Source organism: Octodon degus, unplaced genomic scaffold (assembly GCF_000260255.1).
Source record: "Octodon degus isolate 3935 unplaced genomic scaffold, OctDeg1.0 scaffold00107, whole genome shotgun sequence".
NCBI classification, from domain to species: domain Eukaryota; kingdom Metazoa; phylum Chordata; class Mammalia; order Rodentia; family Octodontidae; genus Octodon; species Octodon degus.
In genome coordinates, this window is record NW_004524683.1 from 1,976,668 (window position 1) to 2,000,943 (window position 24,276).

Genomic DNA, 24,276 nt, shown 5'->3' on the forward strand with positions numbered 1-24,276 from the left:
TCCCTTTTTTCTTGGACATTTGGATCAAGAAGTAAAGAGAGGCCAATATAATTTGATTTGGCTTGTTTTTTTTTCCTACGGTGGTCAGCTGCTAGCAGACAGGGAGATCATTATTAGCTGCATAAATGATAACACGCAAACATCAGATATGTTCTTTATGTTACCTTAATATTTTAATGCAATGGACTTGAACCTAAACTGTCACATTTAAAAACTTGTAGGTTCAAAGTTTACAAGATTTCTGAGAGGTTGTACTCTTAAAGTTACAACTGCTTCTAATCTTTTTTCAACTAAGATAGAACAAATCATTACTCAACTTCTTGCTGATGTAGCCTCACAGTCCTCTCTCAGAAAGCAGTCCTGAGTGATAGCCCTTCTTGGAGTCTATCATATGTCATGTTCAGTGTATGACAAAGCATATACCATAAGTTAGGCATTCCAGTGCTTTAGTACCCCTTTGGCCAAACTATCATAAGAGGTTTTCTTCTGATTCTATGTGGAGTGCCTACATTTACACTGATTTTCTTTTTTCTTTTTATATATTTGGTATAGGGTCTCACTACGCAGCTCGGACTCATAGTGATCCTCCTGTTTTCAGCCTCTCCAGCGCTGGTATTAGAGGTGTGTGCCACCATGCCTGGTCTCTGTGGCTGGCTCAGCGCAATGGGGGCAAGGCCAGAGTGGCATATGGCACTGGGGATCAAATCCTGGTACACTGATTTTCTTATTCACTTTTCTTCCTACCTTTCTTTATTACATCTCCCTCTCTTTGTCCCAAGTGATTCCAGGCTCCCATTTTAATGTAGAGCCACTTGGTGTTCCATTTTGTCCTTCTAAATGTACACATCCTTACATATCCATAATCATCAAGTAGGACAAAAGCACCTTCTGTGTATTTAGATCTATCCTTCCTAAAATGCAGTTGTGGTTAAAAATAGCATTTTTGTATTATAATAACCAAAGTGTTTCACACTTATCAAGTGCTTACTGCATGCCTTGCACATTAGTAAGTTCTTTCCAGTAGCTCATTTTCTCATTTGCCTTTTGTAACTGGGAAGCAGCTCTCATTACTGCTCTTCCTATAAATGAGGAAGTGGTGTGTGTGTCATATAAACAAGATTATTGACCTAAGATCACCCAGAAAACAAGTGAAGGGGATATGATTGAAAATGGGTTTTTCTGGCCCCAAACCTGGGGTCTTTTTCTTTTACTAAATGGCCTTTTGGATAGGGAAAAGGAGAAAGCAATCAGAAGACCTTGGGCTACATAAAAGCTATACCATCTGTTCTCATGTTTTTCCGCAATTTTAACAGAATGGCTTTGTATGTTCTCTCATTATCTCACAGATAATCATTATCCATCTCAACTCTTTTGAAATGAAGAAACTAGGGCCCTGTGGCACAAAGGGAGTGAGGGAGTGGTTTGGGAGGAGGCACAGAAGTGGTAGACGCCACCAGCAAACAAAGGAGGGGAATTTTTTTACAAGATCGGAAGAGGCAGTGCTGCTCCACCTCCCACTTGGTGTATGGGGACAGGGAAAATGAGAAGCCTTCTGGCAAAGGCCTACCAGGGAGGCAATGGACTGGAAAAGAGTATGGTTTTAATAAAGATAAAAAGGAGCTTGAGTATGTGAAAGACGTTGAAAATTAGTAGAGTTTGTTGACAAAGGAATAAGATCCTAAAGGGTGCAAGGAAGAGGCTGGCAGCAAAACAATCAGTGGGAAGGGCTGTCAAGCTGTTCAGAACAGTATAAGGATTAGAAGTCTGAAGGACAGACCAGACAAGCAGAGGAGTTGTCAGCTTGAGTGGTGCCATAGTCTGCGGAGAAACATCATAGAGAGAGACACCATGGAACGTAGGAAAGAGCTGGCTGGGGTGTCTTACTACAACTTGTAGATCTGAGATGAGGGAAGAATGCAGGGAAAGAATGACTGTAAACCAAAAGTGTCAGTTGGCTCATGCGACCTCTGGAAGACTGGAAGTGAAGTATCCAACAGGATTTGAACTTGGGGTGCTAGTTATCTCCCATAGTCATCACCCTGTACAGAACTGGGACTTCCTAATGCTCAGGAGAGAATACTTTTTCATTCTGGCCTGCAGCCTCCATGCTGGTAATGAGGAAGCATAGAGAGTTGTTGTTGCATGTGTGCTTTTTTTTTTTTTTTTTTTTAAACAAGGCTTGTGGTAACATTTGAAAGGTTACTCAGGCCATGGGTGTAGAGGGTAAACTGGAGAGAAGAGGCAGGAATTAAGACACTGTTGCATTAGTCCAGTCCAGAAATGATAAGACCTGGAACAGGGTAAAGGCAATGGAGACCAAGAAAAGGGAAGGTACAAGCTGAGTCTGTGTTATTATTACTGGACAGAATATGGGGCCTACAAGAATGCACAGGGGAGAAGACAGAGCCTCAGTCCCTGGCTTAGTTTCCATTTTCTGTTCTCTTCCTGGGCTTTGAGGATGTAGAAGTGCATGTAACCAATGGAAAGGCGATCTGGAAACCGCAAAGCTCAGTACCTAACATCTACGTTATCGTCAAAGCTCTCTGGTCACCTTGTAAGTATTCTATGGAACAGGAAATAAGGTAATCGTGGTAGGGGTGTACCTCAGTGGTAGAGTATTTGCTTAACATGCTCAAATCCCAGGATTCAGTCCTCAATATTTCAAATACAACGAAAGAAACTGAAACAAGAATTAAGGTTAAGTCACAGGCCAGGCGTGATGGTGCACCCCTGTGATTGAAGTATTCTGGAAGCTGAGGCAGAAGGATCGCTGTGAGTTTGGGACCAGCCCGAACTACATAGCAAAGTCCTGTCTTAAAAAAATAAAAGCCAAAACAAACCCCAAAAACATTGAAAATAAGAAAAGAAAGAAAGAAAAAAGTCATGATAGTCTCCTAGTTATGGGGGCTATTCCAAACCTTGAATTCTCTGTGTTTGACAGGAGCGAGGCGGAGGGGGCGGGCCAAACTCGGACTCCGCCCATGGGCGGGGCCTGTCCGCGCGGGAGCCGAACCCAGCTGGAGCGGAGCCTCAGCCCTCCGCAGCTGAGGTGCGGACCGGACCCGCCCTGCCTCGCCACCCGGTTTTCGAGCCCAGCCACCAGGTGCGACGTCCCGCCAGGAGTCTGAGGTGAGGGGCGCAGCCCGGCTCCGTGCGCGGAGGACCGTGAGCGGGCCCTGAGGAGCGCTGGGGACATGGCTGAGGGCGTGAGGGGGCCCGCCGCTGCACAGAGGGGGCACCGGCCTGAGCGGGGTCTTCCAGGCCGCGGGGCATCCGGAGCGGGTGCAAGAAAGCGAGTGCCCGACTGGTGGAAAAGATGGGCGGGGACTGGAGAGCAGTGAGGGGATGTCGGGGAAGCTGCGATGAGGGGCTGGGCGGCCGGGTCCGTGCCGGGGGCTGCACAGGGGAGGCTCGAGGGCGGAGAGCCCGGGCTGGAGCGCGGCTTGGGGTGGAGACTAAGGCGTCCTTCGAGCTGAGAGGAGCTGGCGCCCGGGAGGGGGCGTGGGGTGGAGGGGGGCGTGTGGTCGCCTCGAAGCTGGAGAGCGAGGGGTGGGGCTTAGAAGCAGCTAGCTTGGAGGAATGGGAAAGTGAGGGGTCCCTCGGTCAACCCCAACGCAGAGGGGGTTGCAGGAGCTGGTGGAGGGAAAGAACAGGGGCCCTGGATCTGGGCATGGGCGCCTGGCTTCTGGTCAGGAGTGGGGAGGAGGTGCTGAAGCAGAGTCTGGCCCTGGGGTGCCCTTGGAGAGTTTGTGGTGGGTGTGAGGGTGCAGGCTGGTGGGGAGGTCAGGTGTAGGTTTTGGAAAGATAATGGGATCCTATTTCTTGGTTTCTCAGAAGACTGGGGTGCGGGGAGCAAGGGCTGGACCTCTATTGCACTGACGAGAAGAGAATAGTGGACAACAAAATTCACCCACAGGCAGGTTCTGTTCTGGAGTTCAGGCATGGGAGGGAATTTGGGGGAGGCAGTGTGGTCTCTGAAAGCTAACAGAATTGTGGAGGTGGGTGGGTTTCTCTATCCCAGCTTCCCAAAATACAGATGGGGTGGACTGCAAAAGGAGTGTGTGTGTGTGTGTGTGTGTGTGTGTGTGTGTGTACACATAGGTGGATGCACACTTGTACCTATAACTGAGAAAGACAATAAAAGTCAAGAAAGGACCTGATTAGGGTAATGAAAAACCCTAGTATAGAAAGGGCCCACGGAGAGGCCTTTAGGAACCACAGATGGGTTAGGGAAGCCTCTTGTTCATGAAGGATTTAGCTAACAGTGGAGGAAAGTGCATTCCTGTTGGGGATACAATGTAGGCATAAACAAAGTCTAAAATGATCTCTAATTCTAGAAATAAATCTCCAGTTTCTTAGTGTCTGAAACATGCAGGGAGATGTAACAGAAAATTTAAGCTTATTAGGCTTTCTCTCGTTCTTTCCAGAGTACCACCCAGAACCTGGCATATAATGAAGTAGGTGTACCACATGTTAACTGAATGAATAATTGAACACTGGTTGTCCTCCTGCCTCAGTTTCTTCATCTACCCCAAAACTGTGAGAATAAAATATGATTATGTGGGTGAAAAGAAGCACAATACAAAAGGGGCCACTGGCACTCTTAGGCAGGTGTGCCTCCATTCTGTCAACAGTCACACCCATCACTATCTCTTTCCAATCTGGAGAAGAAAAAACATTTGTCAGGCATTTAGGTGTTGTGTGCAAGGTAGAATGCCTCCAAGCAACTAGTAGAGTGCTTGACCTTTAGTAGGTATTCCTTAAATGGTAGCTGTTATGATACTATTTCTGTGACTCAAGAGACCTGGGAAAACAATGAGGATGTGGACTAGTCTGGGCTGGTGGTGATGGTTTAGAAATGCGGAATGGTCTATAAAGAAAGATTAACCTTATTTATTTTTTATCTATTTAGTTTTTGTTTATTTGTTTACTGTTTTTGAGATAGGGTACGCAGGTCAGGCTGGCCTTGAACTCACTGTAGCCCAGGCTGGCCTCAAACTCTTGGCAATCCTCTTACCTCAGCCTCCTCAGGACTAGGGTTATAGGAGTGGCCAGAAGAAAGACTGAATTTATAAAGTTAGTAAAATATGATTTTTGGGAAGAAAGGGATATAGCAGAATGAGGTCCACATTTGCCCAACTCCTCATTCATCCTCATTGAGAAATATGCCCTGAAGGAAGACCTGGAATTATACTTACTGAACACTTTCTATGCTCCTTATACTATGCTAAATGCATTACTCACTCACATTACTTATTATTATCCCCCAAATGTTTTGCTTTCAGAAGAGGTAACTCATACCCTGAAGAGAAAAACTCCTACAGACCACCACTCTGTTCAGCAGGAACAGCACCCCCTCCCCACCTCAGCCAGAGAGACTAAAATAAATCTGTTTTATCAGGCTAGCTCCCAGTCTGGTTCTCAGGCTTATGGGAAACCCTGTAAATCTACAGAATGTCACACTGTAAATCAGCAGAATGCCACTATCATCCTGCACTCCCCCCAGGTGTTTCCCACTAGAGGTACCAGCTCCCTGAGAAACTTAAATATTTCCGTCTTCTTCAGTATTGTTTGTGGTCAACACCTCACCCTTGAGCAGGCTGCACCAAGTCTTAGATAAAGATATCACTGTTTGCTTCAATCCTGCCTGTAATATTGGTCTCAGTCACTCCTTTGTGTCTAAGCTGACAAAAAGTACATCTTATTATTATTTTTCAATCTTTTCTTTATTTGGTAAAGGGTCTTGCCACACAGATTGGACTCATAGTGATTCTCCTGTCTCAGTGTCTCCAACACTGGGATTACAGGCATGCAACACCACACCCGATTTCAGGGCTGGCACAGCATGCCCAGGGTTCTGGGCTAGGCAAGACATGTGGTACCAGGGATTGAACCAAGGTCCTTGCACTTGCTAGGCAGGCACTTAGACCACCAAGCTATCTTCCCAGCCCACAAACTGCATCTTAATCATGTACAAATTTTTGTCCAGGCTTAACAGCTAATAAATGATAAAGCTGGAAACAGAATCTTCATTCAGTTAGATTTGGAACCCTACAACTGCTTCCATTACTTGGAATGACCTGCTAGAAGAAAACATGAAGCACAGGGAATATATTTCTTTTTCTAAGAAGTTTGTAAAACTTTCTGTCATATGCTGATGTTATTAAGAAACTGATAGGTTCTGGCCCTAGTATGAATTGCTAAATCATCATGGTGGTCATCAGTATAGCTGAAGCCCTTAAAACAAAAGCCCATCTTCCCAGGACCACCTCCCCACTTCTCCAACTCGGCCCAGAATAAAATTTCCTTTCACCCTTCCCGCTGCCTCAGGGAGGACCCCCAATCAGCTCCCTCAGGTATATCTAAACATCTCCTTCAAACACCACCACCCGACAAAAGGCCATAAGAGCCTCAGCCTCCCTTTGTTCCAATGGAGAGAATTCCTCATTCTTCCCCACATTCTCTCTGTGTCCTTGAAGAAAATAAAGCCCCTTTTCCTTTTTCCTTCTGCCTGTTTCTCTGCTGCACCAGGTGCCTTAAAAAAAAATCTATCAAATTATTTTATTGATTTATTTTTTAAATTAAAAATCCTTTTTTGAGACAGGGTTGCACCATGTAGTCAGGCTGGTCTTGAACTCTCTGTGTGGCCCAGGCTGGCCTCAGACATGTGATGATCCTTTGCCTCAGCCCCCTGAGTGCTGAGGTTACAGGTATACCACCTTGCCCAGTTTATTCATTTATTTTATAAATTAGGAAACTGAGGCTAGAATATGATTTGTCTAAGATTACACAACTACTGAGAGATCCAGGGCTCAACTTAGGTTTCTTACACTCAGTCTTATGTTTAGTCTTTTGACTATACCAGCATATATATATATATATATATATATATATATATATATATATCATCCTTTCACTACATTCAGTAAGTGGTGATCTCTTTTTGGTGGGGTTTAGTGTTTTTCCCCCCTCTCCCCTCTTTTCTGACTGAAGTTGAGTTTTCCTTCGGTGCCTATTTCTGCCTTCTTTGAAGCTGAAAGAGTTAATTATTTTTCACAGCAACCTTTGAGGAGCCATTTCTTTACCAGCCTGGGACCAGAGATGACTTCCCAAATGGTTCCTGGGCCTTCATCTGTATTGCTCATCACGGAGGCAGTGAGCTACCCAGCTTTATCATTTTATTTGACTGTCACAAAAGAGAGGGATGATTTGATCGATGCTTATCTTACAAATGCAGTTCTGCGCTGCACCACTGTGCAGTGACCTGTCTGCTTAGATCTGCCTCAGGCGGTTGCCTGCTGGGATGCTTTTTGCCTCTCTTCCAGATGTCTGTGTGCCCCACCCCCCTCCTGAGAACACTCCCTTGGGGGCTTCCATCCCAAACCTTCTACTGTCTTTCTTTCCCTGTTCCCATACCACCTTCTGGGAGAACTGTATTCCATGCACAGAAGTATGGAAAGGTATGGCAAGTATAGTATGGTAACTAAGCTGCACAGTGTTGGGAATGCTCTACTCATGATTGCTTTGGTTTTTATTTTCTGTCAGCCCAGTGAGATCTGGGTGACATTAAGCAAAAGAAATTCTGATAGTGAACTACTTGCTGTGTGACCTTGGACAAATCACAAAGCCCCAGTGTGTTTTACCTGTAAAGTGACAGGTAAAATGGAGCAGGCAAGTTGGACTGGGAATTGAAACTATCTTGTACTCTTGCCATTCCTTCCCATTCTGACACCTGTGGTAGAAATAGTTAATAAAGGTAAGTAAATCGCCAATTGATTCTACACAAGGCATATGTACTTTTAACAGTGTATGATGCACACTTTCATTCATTTTATTGAAAAATCACAGCAGCCTTGTGAAGTAGGTATTACTATCAAATAAGGACACCGAATCTGAGAATATTAGTGACCTGCCTAACTTCATACGTTGAGATACTGAGAAAACTGGGACCAAAAGCCAGGCTTTTTGTTACAATAAAGCCACTATTCTAAGAGAATGTAGAGCTAACTGCATTGAAAAAAATGAAAACCATGAATACAATATTTATATTAGTAGTTTGGCAATGCTAAATAAATGTTTACTGAAAGAAGTAAGATCCCCCAAGGACTTATTATAGTTCTAATTTTGGCTAGTGAAGGGAGAAAATTCCCCTAAATACAGAGGGGCAGAAAGGTACAGTAGTTCATTATATCACAGCTCCAAATAATGGTGCTCAGGTAAGGAAAAGGGCAGAACAAGATTTAGCTGCAGCAGTGAATTAAGGGGGCCAGTGAAGTAATAAGATCAGGTACCTTCTATGGGTCAAGAAAAATTGTTTACATATAGTGCTGCTTATTCTATTTGTACTAAAGTTCCATTAAGTGGGCAATATTGTCTCTGAGGTAGTAATGCTGCTGTGGTTAGAGTTGATCTCACTTGGTCAAATATTCTGATGGATGTAGCAACTATTTATTTATTTGTTGGTATTGGAGATTGAACCCCCCATCTCATGCCTGCTGGCAAATGCTATACTACTGACCTATATCCGCATCCTCTGGTATTTATTTATTTATTTACTTTTTGAGACAGTCTCACCGTGAAGTTCTCACTGGGCTTGAACTCACCAGTCCAGGCTAGCCTTGAACTTGAGGCAGTTCTCCTGAGTGCTGGGATTACAGGCCTGTGCCACTACACCTGGTTTTGAGGCTGGCATGGCATGCAGTACTGGAGATCGTACTTGAGTCCTTGTGCTTGCCAGGCAGGCACTTAGTTGGACTAGCTATTTCCCCAGCCTGTATATACCTATCTTTCTATCTTTAGGCTTTTGAGATGGGGTCTTGCTATGTAGCTTAAGTCGACCTTGAACTCACTATGTAGCCCAGGTTAGCCTTGAGAAGGATTTTTTATCTTATTTTTTTGGCTGGCTCAGGCTGACTTAAGTGGGGGGTGTGGTAAGGCACTTGGGGGTGGGGTAGTGGAACTGCGGTCCCCTGGGGCTGACTGGGTTTACCTGCACAGGCGCTTAAACAACTGAGCTAACCCACAAGCCCCAAAAGTTGTTTTGTTTTTTTTTTTCAGTCCTGGGGATTGAACTCAGGACCTTGTGCCTGCCAGGCAACCACTTATTCAACTAAGCTATCTCCCCGGCCCCAAGCCCCAAAAGTTGAGAAGATTTTTTTTCCTCACTCAGGCTGTCTTAAGGGTGGTTCTGGTAAGGCATGTGGAGCTGGGGATCGAACCTCGGTCCCCTGTGCCTGACTGGGTTTGCCTGAGCAGGCGCTTAAACTGAGTTAACACACAAGCCCCAGGTTAACCTTGAAATCACAGTGATCCTCCTGCTGGGATTATGGACCTGTGCCCCCATGGTAGGCTATCTCACCTAGTTTAGAACAACAATTTTAAACTTTTCATACTGTTCAGGGTACTAAATCTATTCTCATGGTTAGCTAAGAGGTTTGGGAAAATCTTCTCAATTTAAATGAAAGTAATTAACCCTTCCAACTTTATTTCCAAGGCTTATTTAGAGAGTAAAATAAGGTAAAATATTTATATGAAATTGAGATGAGTGGGCTAGGGAGACAGCTCAGTGACATAAGCGCCTGCCTAGCAAGCACAAGGTCCTGAGTTCAATGCCTGGTGCCAAAAAAATTAATTAATTAATTAAAAAAGAGAAAGAAATTGAAATAAGAATCAAATTTGGGTTAAAGTTCTCTTTGATCAGAAATTCTACTTCTAGAATCTCTCTCAAGGGTAAGAAAGCAAACAAAGATTCAGGTAAAGAAGTGTTTATTACAGTTTAACTTATAATAATTGTGAACAGAAAAAACAACTTAAAAAATGCTTTAAGGCTGGGCATGGTGGCACACGCCTATAATCATAGCACTGGGAAGGCTTGAGGCAGGAAGATTGCTATGAGTTTGAGGCTAGCCTGGGATACATAGTAAGTTCAAGGCCAGCCTAAACTACATAGTGAGACTCTTGTCTCAAAACCAAAACAAAACAACAAAAAGAAAAAATAAAAACACAAGGGGCTAGGATTTAGCTCAGTGGTGCAGTGTTTGCCTACTCAGCAAGCACCAAGTCCTGAGTTTGATTCCTGGTACACACACACACACACACACACACCCCTACTTTAAATTAAAAACAACTCCTCCAGGACAAATCCTGAGGGCATTTCACTGACCTTCTCAGACCAAAAAGCTACAACTCTTGTTGCATAGGTCTTGCTTTACCTTGGTCTTAACCATCCAGTAGAAAAGTATGAAGTCGAAATATAAGAAATAAAGCCATGCTGTTAAGTTGAGCTGTGGGGGACTCAGGTCAATAATTTCTGACATTGCCAGTTAAACAGAAGACCCAATGCTATTATGGGCTACTGGACTCTTTTAGAATATTTTGCTGAGTTTACACACCTATAATATTCAATAACGGAACTTAGAAAAAAATGGGGTATACTGATGAATGTCCATTTTGTATCTGTGTATTCAAAGAGGTTGGGATAGATATATAGATGCATTCTCTTAATGAATAGAATGATTTGTTTTAATGGTGTTTGTAAATAGGACCACAAGTCCGCATCTTGTACAGCAATTCACCACTAAGAAGAATATATGCAGTGTATTATTTGTTGAAACTGTACTTCCGATTTTATTTGAAACTGTCTCATTGCTGTTTATCAATAAAACTTTGAAAAAAAAAAAAAACAACTCCTCTTCCTAAAGACTGATCAAAAGATTGGTCATCCAACCTATCCATGGAATGGAATATTGTATAAATATCACTGAAATGATGTTTATGAAGAGATTTTCAAGTCTCAATACTTTTAGAGTTTAAGTACTTTAACCACATAACATAACATGCATTCTAATAGTCTACCCTTTCTACACATGAGCTCAGCTATTAAAATATGCTTTAAAAGTGTAGACTAGTCTGTATTACATTGTATCATTTTTATATTAAGTAAAGGTCTGAATAGACTCCTGTGCTTGTATATGCAATGATTACCACTAAAGGTGACAAAAATTAGTAACATTTGCCTTTAGGACAGAGAACTAGATATTGAGAACCAAGGATTTATTTTTCAATACAAACCTTTAGCTTCCAAATCACTTCTTTTAAGGATAAAAAGTAAGAAATAATACAGATTACATACAGTGAAATCAATAGTAAATGGTTAATGAATTATTTTTAATACGTGTGTTAACTCTTACATGAACAAGTAAATATAATGTAAAACCAGGAGACATTCTTTTGCATGAAAATATTTTGGAGGAAATATATTAAAATGGGACTGGCAAGATAGCTCAGTGAATTAAGCGCCTGCTTAGGCAAGCGCAGAGACTGGAGTTTGATCCCTGGTACCACATGCCAGTCCAGTCCTATCCCAGGTGCAGAGCCAGTGACCGAGTCAAGGTGTGGTGGCACACGCCTATAATCCCAGTGCTGGGCATGGGAGGTCGAAAACAGGAGGATCACTACGAGCCTGACCTGATTTTGTAGTGAAACCCTGCACAAAAAAAAAAAGAAAAAGAAATATACTGAAATGTTCACAGTCATTTCTGAGTGGGTGTAATGTCAAGTAATTTTAAGTGTTCTTTTTTTTTTTTTTTTTACACTTTTTAAATAAATTTCAGAGCTTTTATAATGAGTATATGCTTTCACAGTGAGAGTGTTCTGTGAACAAAAAGATGACTGGCAACAGAATGGAGGATAATGTAAGGTCATTGTAGTGGCTTTCCTTATTTTAGATTAAAACAATGCATAAGTGTTTTGAATTGCCAATGTGTGTGTGTGTGTGTGTGTGTGTGTGTGTGTGTGTGTGTATTACTAGAGATTAAACCTTGGGCCTTTGCACTGAACTACATTCCTTCTGTACTTTGTATTTGAGATAGAGTCTCACTAAGTTGCCTAGGCTGGGTTCAAACTTGTGATCGATCCTCCTGCCTCTCAAGCTGCTTGGGATTGTAAGTGTGCACCACCACACTCAGCCAGTTATCAATGATTACTGAAGCTTTGTCTCTTGTACCATGATAAATTGAAAAGTGAAGGCTATGAGACAGTTTGAGCATCCAGTGTTATCTTTTTCTCCATGTAAATACTTTGCCTGAGTCTGAGGGTCCTGAGCATGTTCCATGCCTGCCAAGTATGCCATGTCATGTGCAGATTCCTAGAAGAATGAAACTGAGGGTCTCAGATAAAGGCTTGAGAGCTGGGAGCAAAGAGCAGCAAGAGCAGAGGCCACACCAGGCCAACAGTGACAAGTTCAAAGAAATTTTATTAAAAGACTGCCAGGGAGATGGCTCAGTAGAATAAGTGTTTGCCTGGCAAGCGCAAGGGCCTGAGTTCAATCCCCGGTTCCGCAAAAAAAAAAAAAAAAAAAAAAAAAGACTGCTATTAATCCTAATTGTCTGATTTTTCTTCAGGAGAGCCTTTAATATATTTTATTCAAATTTTTTTTTGATACAGGATCTCACTATATAGCTCGAACTCATAGTGATCATCTTGTCTCAGCCTCTCCAGTGCTGGCACTACAGCTGCATGACACCATGCCAGGTTCTGGGGCTGGCAAGGTGTGCTCAGGGTTCCAGGGCTGGCATGGCATGCTGTACCAGGGATAGAACTTGGGACCTTGAGCTTGCTGGGCATATGCTTATGCTGCTGAGCTTTTTCCCCAGACCTTGAAGAGAGCTTTAAACCATCTACACTCATTAGCTTCTTGTCCTTAGAGCTTATCTGAAAGGTCCAGGTAGCTAATTCATCAGTTTCATTCCCTTTCTTTTTCTTGGGATAGAAAAGCCAGAAATTCCCAAAGAGAGTATTTGACGTTAGGGTGACCTCTCACCCTTTCTGACCACTTGCCCAGCCCATTTGAGTATCTAGTATCAAGCAAGAGGAGAGACTTAAAATGGTGAAACATGGTACCTGAACTTTCTGTGATGTACAATTAAAATGTCAAATCAAGTCATAGGACCAAGTGATAGATTATGGGGTTCAGTTTCAAACTGCTCTGGGAAAAGAGAGGATGGTGGTAGCCTTGGCACATACAAGTATTTTCTGAATTAGTGAATGAGCAAATTAAAGATTAAGGTTTTAAAAAATGAAACTATAAGACTTAAGTTCACACCTCTGTGAATTTACTAGTTTACCAAGACCTCAGCCATTGCTATCTCATCCAAGTCCTGAAATAGATGGGGTGATTGGGGGCCCTGGATAATGAAGTGACTTTCATTAAATCAATATCCACTTAACTGAGTCTGTTATGATTGGGATTTGTGCTAGAAGTCAGGCATGCATAAATGGAATACATTAAGCCCCAGATGCTTTGTCTAAAACAGGAGCCACAATAGTAAATAGTTCAGAAATGACACAAGTGCCATTAAATTGTTCTTGGACTATAGAAGCAGGAGTGCATGCTTCTGTTGTACACAGGGAAGATGATAGTTGGCTGGGACCTACAAGGAATAATGGGATTTTGTTATGGATAAAGCATATTCTAGAGGCTATGGAGATAGCTCGGAGGTCTATGTGCCTGCCTGGCAAGCTCAAGGACACAGTTCAATCCCTGGTACCCCATGCTGTGCCAACCACTGAAACTGGGCATGGTGGCACATCCCTGTAATCCCAGCATTGTGGAGGCTGAGACAAGAGGATCACTACAAGTCCAAGCTGAGTAGTGAGACCCTGTACCAAATAAAAATATGAATAAATAAGTAAATGAAAAAAAATTTTAAAGAGCATTCTAGGTAGAAGGAATATGTGCATAAAAGGACAAAGGCAAAAAATGCTGTGATATATCTGAATAAAGTATACCTTGATGTAAAGGTGATACAGGTTGATGGGGAAAAGGATTGGGAGGAAAACTTAAAAGAGTTTGTTCTTTGAGGGCCTGCCAGATAGCTCAGCAGATTAAAGCACCAGTTTAGGCAATGCAGGGCCTAGGTTCTGTCCAGCTGGCTCTGCCCCCCAGGGCATGCTGAGACCACAATTGAGATGGGGTGTGGTGGCACACACCTGTAATCCCAGTGCTTGGGAAGCTGAAAACAGGAGGATCATAAGTCTCATCTGTGTAGTGAGACCATGTAGACCCTGTACTAAATACATTAAAAAAAAAAAGGGTTGGTTCTTTGGTTCTTTCCTTGTCAAGCTGGAAAGTTTGATTTTAACCTTTATAGCTGTGGGGAGCTATAAAAGTTTTTAAAATAGAGATTAATAGCCCCACTTTGAACCCTGTGTCCTATGGTAGATTTCTTCTTGCCTACCATGTTTCCAGGCTAGGTTAGAAGCATCTTGTGGACTCCCTCGGGTAGGGCTTCCCTGTTTTATCACGGAACTACTGCTTTGTTACTTGTGTTCCACTGATCCCAGAAACTGGACATCATGTCTGATTCATTCCCCCTGCCCAGCATAGGGCTCACCCCAGACCAATGTGCTCAGTCAATATTTGCTGAAGGAATGAATGGGAGGAGCTGGGTTCCACCTCAGTCCTGAGAGAACATTGGAGGCAGGTGCAATGATGAAGTGTGTCCAAGTAGTGTGTATTTCCTCTGTGATGCTGGACTGAATGATATCGGAAGGGTGGGGACTCCAAGGTACGTTGGAGGTATGTTCCTGAGTGACCACAGATCTTTCTTGCAGATGGCTTCAGTGACTGATAGTAAAACTGGAGTCAAAGATGCCTCTGACCAGAATTTTGACTATATGTTCAAACTGCTCATCATTGGCAACAGCAGCGTCGGCAAAACTTCCTTCCTTTTCCGCTATGCTGATGATACTTTTACCCCGGCCTTTGTCAGCACTGTTGGCATTGACTTCAAAGTAAAGACAGTCTACCGTCATGAGAAGCGGGTGAAGCTGCAGATCTGGGTGAGTTCTGGGCCTCTTGGGCAGGATTTTCCAGAGGGATAACTAATCTGTGAATTCAAGAGCTGGTCAGAACTTCCAGGTCTGATAGAATCAGTCATGAATGCTATTGCAGATCTGGCCCCTGGGCTGCCTGTGCTGTTTTTACATAGGTTGACTTTCCTGAATGGGGAAGGGTTCTTGCTTCTGCTGCTTAGCTGCTCAAGAAGCTCTATCATGGCTCATGTAAATGAACAACTAAGAAACAAACTGGGTTTGGGATTAAGAGTCTTGATCTACCACTTACTAGCCATGGAAACTTGACTGGTAAACTCTTTGGGCCATCCTTTCTTTTTAGGGGATTATAATCACATCTATGTCATAAGGCTGTTGAGTGCTTAGTGTAACATAGGAAGTATACAATAAATGTTAGTTACTGTATCAGTTGATTATTACATAAGTTACTTTAAAACTTGGTGATATAAAACAACAATAGCTTATTATTTCTCAGTTTTGGGGGGTCTAACATTTGGGAATGGCTTGGAGCCTCTCAAGAAGTGTAGTCAGATATGGAGTTGACTGGAACTGAAGGATCTAATTCCAAGATGGCTTACATTCTCAGCCCTTTTTAATTTTGAGAAAAAGCCTCACTACATTGCTGCATTATGCAGGCTGGGCTTGAACTTACAGTTATCCAGGCTGAGCTTGGAATTATGAGCATGGGCCATCACATCTGGTTTACATGTACAAATTTTAGGTGGTATAGAAAGATGTAGATTATATACTTATAAATGAGTTAGCACTGGGATTTTGAAAATTTGTAAGAGTATAAAAAATGTATTATTTTAACTAGGAGCTTGGAGCTCACACCTGGGAGGCTGAGGCAAGCAGATCGCAAGTTCAAGCCCAGCCTGGGCAGTTCAGTGGCTTAGTAAGACCTTGCCTCAAAATAAAAATAAAAACAAGAAGTGGAGATGCAACTCAGTTGGAAGGTCCTGGATTCAACACCAGTACTACACACACAAAAATTATTTGGTATCTGTCCATTATACTTATCAAATGTACATTAATATACTATACATATTTCTTATTAGGGCATCTATATATAGTACTTTTTACAAATTATACCCTGCACACTAGTATTATCTCACAATTAACATTATGCAAGCAGATACTATTTTACTATAGAATAAAAAGCTCAGAAATTAACCTTCTTTAGGTTAATCCATAGCGCTCAAGTGAGATTTGAACTCAGATCTTTTGATTCTAAATTATGTGTTCTTCATAGTGCCTGCATGGTAAGCACAAGGTCCTGAGTTCAATTTCTGGTTACAAAAAATTATGTGTTCTTCTCTCTGAGTGCATCTGAGTCTTACAGAGCCCAAATTTCTGTTTATGATAATTTAAATATTAATTTGTTTACTCACTATTATAAGCATCAGTGTACCACCAGCTGTGGTGGCACATACTTGTAATCCCAGCACTTAGGAGGCTGAGGCAAGAGGATCGCCATAAGTTAGAGGCCAGACTGGGCTACATAGAGAGTCCTGCCTGAGTCTAGGCCAGTCTGAACTACATAGTGAGATCTTTTCTCAAAAAAAAAAAAAAAAAAAAAAAAAAAAAAGGAGGAGAAGAAGGCTTGGGATATAGCTCAGTGGCACAGCATCTGTCTGGTAAGTGTGAGGTCCTGAATTTGATTCCCAATACCAAAAAGAGAGGTGGGCAGAAATATATCTCAGTGCCACAGTAAGTACCTGACTGGCAAGTGCAAGGTCCTGAGTTCAATTTCTGGTGCCAAAAGAAAAGAAAAGAAAAGAAAAGAAAAGAAAAGAAAAGAAAAAAAAAGAAAAGAAAAGAAAAAGGTACCAAGGAATCATAAATCATTAGAAATGGGAGAAACTATAAAGGTCATCTAGTCCATTGTTTTTCAAAGTATGTTCGTTAGACCAATTTCATCAGCAACACTTGAGAATTTGTTAGAAATGTAAGTTCTTAAAGCCCACTTCAGGCATCTTGAATCAAAACACTGGGCTGAGGGCCGGGGAGATGGCTCAGTGGAATAAGTGCTTCCCTGGCAAGTGCAAGGACCTGAGTTCAATCCCCAGTTCCGCAAAAACAAACAAAAACAAACAAAACACTGGGCTGTGGACCAACAGTCTATGGTATATGTCTTCTAGGTGTTTATAAGGCTGTGGAGAACTACTGATCTAGTTTATCTTGTGATAAGAGTCAATATACATTTGCAGTGTAGGGATCAAACCCAGAGCCTTGCATGTGCTAGGCAAGTGCTCCACCACTGTGCTACACCCCCACAAGCATTTGTTAAAAACTCCTACTATGCACAGAGAGGTATGAGCTCACAGGGCAGGTAGGGCATGGTGAGCAACACAGGGCTGTGAAACATCAGGGAGGGGGTATGGAGAGGGAAATGTGCTGAGAGCGTACAGGTAGTCAACTGGGGGTCAGAGGAGCTTTGAATAACAGACCAAAGGTTTTTGATGTTGCTAGAGAGTATGTGTCTTATGACTCATAAGCTGCAATTATTAGAACTTATTTTCTTTCTTTTTTTCTTTGTGGTACTGGGGATTGAATTCGGAACCTTGTGCTTACCAGGCAGGACCTTATGCTGCTGAGCTATCTCCTCAGTCCTTTAGAGCTTATTTTATACATGTGGATGTAAAATAATTTCTCCTAGTTTTTTAAAAATATTTTTTAATTTTATTTTTATTTATTGTTTTTCATTTTATTTTATATTTTTTAAGCTGTTGTAACTATTATTTTATTTATTTATTAATTTCTTAATGTATTTTAGTACTGGGCCTCACTAAGTAGATCAGGCTTGTAGAGATTCTCTTGTTTTCAGCCTCCCAAACACTGGGATTACGGGCAAGCACCACCACACCTAGTCTCAATCACCATCACAGCATACCCTGAGGGCAGGGCCGGTAGGGCACACCAGGGATCGACTAAGCAGGCTCTTCAGTCTGCTGAGCTATCTTGCAGGCCCTGTTTTTTTCATTTTATGTATTTGGTACAGGGTCTCACTACGTAGCTCAGTCTCATAGTGATCCCTCCTGTTTTTTTTTTTTTTTTTAATCCCTCTTGTTTACAGCCTCCTAAACTCTGGGATTACAGGCATGCGCCACCACACCTGGACTCCATCAGTGGCTCAGTGTGCCCTAGGGACAGGGCCAGTGTGGCATGCAGGACTGGGGATCGAACCCTGATCCCTGAGCTTGCCAAAACAAGCACTTAGGCTGCTGAGCTATCTTGACGGCCCAGTTTCTACTAGTTTTTACTATGTGGATGAGATAGATGTCTTCATTTGGTCTCTTTGTTATGTGGTCACATATGCTACACTAAAAAAGTCTTGAAATAGAAAGGATTCTGACTTTCTAAGAATTGGCAGTGGTGGTTCCTTTACTTTGTTCATTTTCAGCCTATTCTGAGTTTTTGCAGTTTTATTATGCCTTAAGTCGATTTACTGATAATATAGTTAAGTTTTAACTAAATGAAGCCTCACAATGGGTATGTGGCTTTTAGAGAATCCTGTAAAGAAAGCCCTGATTAAAAACTGTGCCGACTACCGTCTAATAAATCCAACTGAGCCTGAGAAAATGGCCATGCTCATGTCTCCAACTCCCACTACAACTTCATTGTCAGCCACTTGTTGAAGTAAAATCAGTGAAGATCAAATTAGATCTGATATAGCCAATCACATTGTTTTGCTTTAAAAAGAAAAACAAACTAATCAAGAAGATGTGCTGAAGCACGCCTGTGGTACGTAATACCAGCACATAAGAGGCTGAGGCAGGAGCATGAGTTCAAGATCAGCCAGGACTACAAAGTAAGACCTTGTCTCAAAACAAAGTCAAAGAGTTTTTTTTTTTAATGTGTATGTGATTTTATGTAGCAAAATTAATAGTTTTATGTACTGTTCATAGATACATTAAAATTTAAACTTTTAAATATTATGTATTTCTTTTTTTTTAATCATTTATTTATTTATTCATTTGGTATAGGGTCTTGCTATGCAGGTCAGACTTGTAGTGATCCTCCTGTCTCAGCTTCCTCAGTGCTGGGATTACAGGCATGTGCCTCCACACCTGGTTTTGGTGACATGGCATGCGGTACCAGGAATCGAACCTCGGTCCTTGCTTGAAAGGCGCTTAGACCGCTGACCTCTCCCCAGTCCTATGTATTTTATTATATATTTTAACATTTTTTGTTTTGTCATATACTGTGCATGTACCTAAGGCACTGAAGAGCCAATATAAAGGTTTTAACAAAGTTGGATTTGAATTTTATAAAAACAAAAAAATCCCTGGCTTAAGGTAAAGGATGACAGAAATGAGGCAAAGAAATCATGATTTGGATCTAAATTCCTCAAATTGTACACATTAAATATGTTTATTTTATGTATCACTTATATCTCATACAGCTATTTAAAATAAATAAAATATTAATCAGCTATAAAAGAAAGGAAGAAAAAAGCAAGCCAGTGGTTTGGAAACATTATCAGGGCCTGAATTAAGTGTATTAGTTTTTATTTTTTATTTTATTTTTTTTTTAATTTTTTTATTATTTTATTTATTTATTTATTTTATTTAGTGTGTGTGGCCAGCTCAGCCCACCAGGGGGCCGATGCTGGCTGGCATGTGGTGCTGGGGGATTGAACCATGGTCCCTGTGCTTTGCTTAGCTTACCTTGTTCTAAGTAGGTGCTTTAGACCACTGAGCCATCTCACCAGCCCCGTATTAGTTTTTATTGTTGGTGGTGTTTTTTTTTTAATTTATTTTTTGTATCAGGGATTGAACACATGACCTTATACTTGTCAGACAGGTACTTAAGCCGCTGAGCTATCTCCCCAGCCGTAAGTGTGTTAGTTTACTCAGTCTCCCACAATGAAGTACCAGACTATTTGACTTTAAACAACAGAAACTTTTATTATGGTTCTGGAGGCAAGAGGTCCAAGGTTAGGGTGCCAACAGGGTTTCAGGTGGCTACCGCCTCACTGTGTGCGGACATGTGCTTGCCCCATGGTAGATGTGGAGGAAAATGAGAGAGTGAATTCCTTGACCTCTCTCTTAATAATGACACTATCCTATTGCATCAAAAATCTCACTTTTATAATCTCCAACTTCTTTAGAGTCCTCATCTCCAAATACAGGCATATTGTGGGTTAGTGCTGCAATTTTTTTTTTTTTAAATGTGTTTGGTTGTTACAGGGTCTCACTACACAGCTCAGACTCATAGTGAGCCTCCTGTTTCCAGCCTCCCCAGTGGTGGGTTTATAGGCATGCACCACTATGCCTCTGGACTCTTTGGCCAGCTCAGCCTACCCTGGGGGCAGGGCTGGCTTGGCACATGCTAGGGATTGAACCATGATCCCTGTGCTTACCTAAGCTTGCCTAAGCAGGCGCTTTATTCCACTGATCTGTCTCACCAGCCCTGCAACATACAAATTTTGAAAGAAAACGTACATTCTGTCCATAACACTAATACAGTGATAAAGTAACACAAAGGGTGGAAATGAAGAGAGAGATTTGAGAGAGACTTAAGACTAGAATTTACAGGGCCGGCCAAATAGCTCAGCGGATTAAAGCACCTGCAAGCAGCCGCAGGGGCCGGGGGCTCGATCCCCAGGCCTGCCATGGTGGCACACACCTGTAATCCTAGCTCTTGGGAGACTGTAAATAGGTGGATCACTATGAGTTCAATCTAGTAGTGAGACCCTGAACAACCTGTAGAGTCTTCCTTAAAAAAAAAAAAAAAAAAAAAAAAAAGAAAAAAAAAAAAGAGAAAGAGACTAGAATATACTCTGTTCAATGATCAACTAGTTGTAAAGGGAGAGGGAAGAACATATTATATATATCAACTTTATACACAAATGTGATTTTATTTTTTGTGCTGGGACACAACCAAGGGTCTTGCATTGAGCTATATCATCAGCCCTTTTTAAATCTTATTTTTTTGTTAAGACAAGGTCTTGCTGAGTCATGACGTGCCCAGGCTTTGCTTGACCTTGAGATCCTCCTGCTTCTGCCTCCCAGAATGCTGGGATTGCATGCATGAACCACCACATCTGGCTGTAGTTTTTTAAAATCTTTTTCTTCATTTATTTATTTGGTACAGGATCTTACTACACAGCTTGGACTTGTAGTGATCCTCCTGTCTCAGCAGCATCTCCAGCACTGGGATTACAGGCACGTGCCACCACACATGGTTTCAGGAGGGCCTGCATGGTGGTACCAGGGATCAAACCCAAGTCCTTGTGTTTGCCAGGCAGGTGCTTAGACCATCTAGCTATCTTCCCATCCTTAGCTGTTATTTTTTTTTTTTAAAGCTGTTTAAGCTTTGATGAATAAATAAATAAATAAATAAATAAATAATTGATTTTTAAAAAATGCCTCACAGGTTTGTTGAGAGAAGCTAATAAGACAGTATAATGTGTCTGGTACATTTTAAGAACCCGAGAAATGTTAGGTTCCTGCCTTTTTCTGCCTCCTAGTCTGTGTGCCCTGTCACTGTAACTCTTCCTTAGAGGTTCCAGGCATGCTAGAATAGCACCCAGAGACTTAATAGTCTGGTATAAAATTTCTCCATTTGAACTCTCCTAGGGAATTTTACAAAGCTGTTGTCAGGAGCAAAGGTGGAGAGGACAGACAAGGAGATTATGAGCATGGCAGGGCCAGACCACCCACAAGAGAAGTTTCTGTCATCCATGAATAGGACATTGTAATTGCCCTGTTTCCTGGGACTCCTTACCACAGAGGTCTCTGAGAGGTCCTTGTGTTTCCTAAGAATCTAATGATTGTGGATCAGAGAAGAAAATCTTCCTAGAGGAGTGTGGTTAAGAGAGATGTCTCATTAATAGGGAGCAAGAGCACACACAAGACTTAGTAACTTCACAGCAGTGACCTGACTACAGGTCACTCACTGCTGGGTGCTTGTTGCTAAGCAACCCTTGGAGACCTATGGGAAGAAGAACAGGAGGGGCTTCCACCAGCTGCATGCAGGGCCCATGGTAGAGGCTGATGGGTCTGGTACTGGTCAGGGAAGAATCCATAGGTCTGTAGGAAGACTGAGTTAACCTGGGATTCTGGAATCTTGGGTATTAGTCCTGTCTCTGCCCTGAAGTCTTGTGACCTGGAATGAACCTTCCTCTTTGTGGGTCTGTTTCTCTATCAAATGGAGGAATAATCTTTGCTCTCCTTGCCTCATCTGTGGTTGTGGAAGAAAAGCACAGGGACAAGTATGATGCCTTCAGTGAGGTCTATGAATGTTGCCATCCACACACGTTCTTCTGATATGTGCTTTAAGTCATTCTTGATGTCTTTCACACCATCTCTGATGCTGAGAACGAGTTACTTCCTTAAAGAAGAGGTGAATGAGGCCAGAGATTTCAAGTTACTTATACAGAGAAAAGTGATAAGCTTTGTTGTTTCATTCATTCAGTAGACATTTATCTGGTGTTTTTTGTGTACCAGGCATTGTGCTATGGTGGGAATATATCCTTCCTACTCACATGGAATTTGCACCCTAGCAGGAGACATAAACACTACGTATATAAATGAGAAGGAACTCATTTCATCTATAATGTGAGTCTGAAAGGAAAGAATAAACCTATTTTGAACTCAGATATGAAGACTCAGAGCTTGGGAATTGCTAAACCATGACTTAGGTTTCATCCTTGAACTTGGAGCTGAGGTTCAGACTCATCTCTATTCACAATTTAAATCATTAGTTAGCTGATGACCTGCACTATACCAGCTCATCTCAGGCCTGGTCCCTGCCAGGGGATGCAGTTGTGGGGCCTCCATCATGGGAAGGCAATTCTCTTCTTTCCTACTTCTACCAGTGAGGCTGTTTTTGGTGACCTGCACGTCAAAGACAGGAGTGTCTCATGTGTTTAGGGTTACTCCATATAAAGACAAAGAAATAGACTGGCTGGCCCCTCAAGCGTGCTTGAATTGTAGATTCAGGAATTCTGTCTTTGTAATGGATGTATAGGCCATTGCCCTTGATACTAGGCCTGCCCTGATACTGCTGATCTCCTTTCTTCCAACTCTGTCTTCTTCAGCCCTTAGTGATCATGACACTTGAGTATACCTCTATTATTCCACTTGCTTTGCTGTGGTAGTGATGATTTAAAGGGGATAATGTGTATATAGCACCAACATAGTGTCTGGCAAAGAGTAAATGCTTAACAAATAGTAGTTTTTATTAAGGTTGTAGGGAGATCAATAAAAGGCTCTTCTCTTCCCCGCTTAAATTTGGAACCCATTTAGATAGAGATAGATGCAGGAATCAGGGAGATGGAGAGTAATGCAAAAGACTTATTACTTATAAAAGCTGGGATGAAGGACTTAATTAAAGTCTTCAAGCAAGTGGAGTTAGATAGGCATACAAAGCCTGCCACACATCCCTGTGGGCTCCTCATACCACCTTCAGGAAGGGGAAATCAAGACACCTGAAACTCAGCTGGAGCCTGGTAGAAAGGCTGATGCGCAGCACAGAAAGGTCTGGCAGCTGAACAGGGAGACTGGGGCTCTGATGAGCCCCCATGGCTCCAGGAGTGTGGAGACAGTTTTTGAGCACTCCAACCTGTGCTCAGCATTTGTGATAATCAGAATTGATTTTTCTATGCAGCAAGCTTCCTGGGGTGGCTGCAGAGACATGCTGAGGCTTTCATATCCCTGAAGCCTGTAGGAGCCAGCTGCTGGAGGAGGTTTAACTTGATTTTTAAAATCACAACAAAGACTATGGGAAGTCAATTAGAATTGCAGCATAGTTTGCCTTTGTAATTTGTAAATGAATTAAATAATAATCCTGATTGGCTATCAGAGTGGCCCTCAATATATATTCTGTGGAGTCATAACACTCTTCCATTTATATAAATTTGAGTGGGGAAAAAAACAAATAACTTATGGTCTGGGGAGATAGCTCAGTAGAATAAGCACTTGCCTGGCAAGCGCAGGGTCCTGAGTTCAATCCCTGGTATTGAAAAAAAAACCAAACAAATTTAGAAACCTGCTTTGCACATTCATTCATTCATTTATTTATTCAATATATGTGTCATGCATCTATTACATGCCAAGCATTATCATAAAAGGGTAAATAAATAGATACAATATAGAAAAATGGTATAATACAGAAATGAAGCAAGTGTGGTAGGAACTTAGAGGAGAATAGCTCCTTCTACTTAGGAAAGTCATCAAAGGCTTCACAGAAGAAGATACTTTCGGGCCAGTGAGATAGCTCGGCGATCCAAAGCACCTTTGTAGGCAAGCGCCCAGGGACTGCAGTTTGATCCCTGGCACCACATGCTGCACCAGCCCCGCCCCCAGGGTGAGCCAACCACAAAAAAAAAAAAAAAAAAAGAAATACTGTCAAGCTGGGTCTTGACAATGGAATATAAGGCTGGTTTTGACTTTTTGGTATTGGGGATTGAATCCA

The 24,276-nt window shown here is 42.1% G+C and overlaps 1 protein-coding gene and 1 pseudogene across 1 annotated transcript in view; both read left to right on the top strand.

Moving 5' to 3' along the window:
* The window catches only part of LOC111818893, a 4,449-nt pseudogene extending 1,083 nt beyond the window's left edge, over window positions 1-3,366 (top strand).
* The window catches only part of Rab3b (RAB3B, member RAS oncogene family), a 66,447-nt gene continuing 45,226 nt past the window's right edge, over window positions 3,056-24,276 (top strand). Inside the window, exons 1-2 of the mRNA XM_004639123.2 lie at window positions 3,056-3,129; window positions 14,614-14,841. Coding sequence (XP_004639180.1) covers window positions 14,614-14,841 — 228 coding nt within the window. The 5' untranslated portion in view covers window positions 3,056-3,129. The remainder of the gene's footprint in view (window positions 3,130-14,613; window positions 14,842-24,276) is intronic.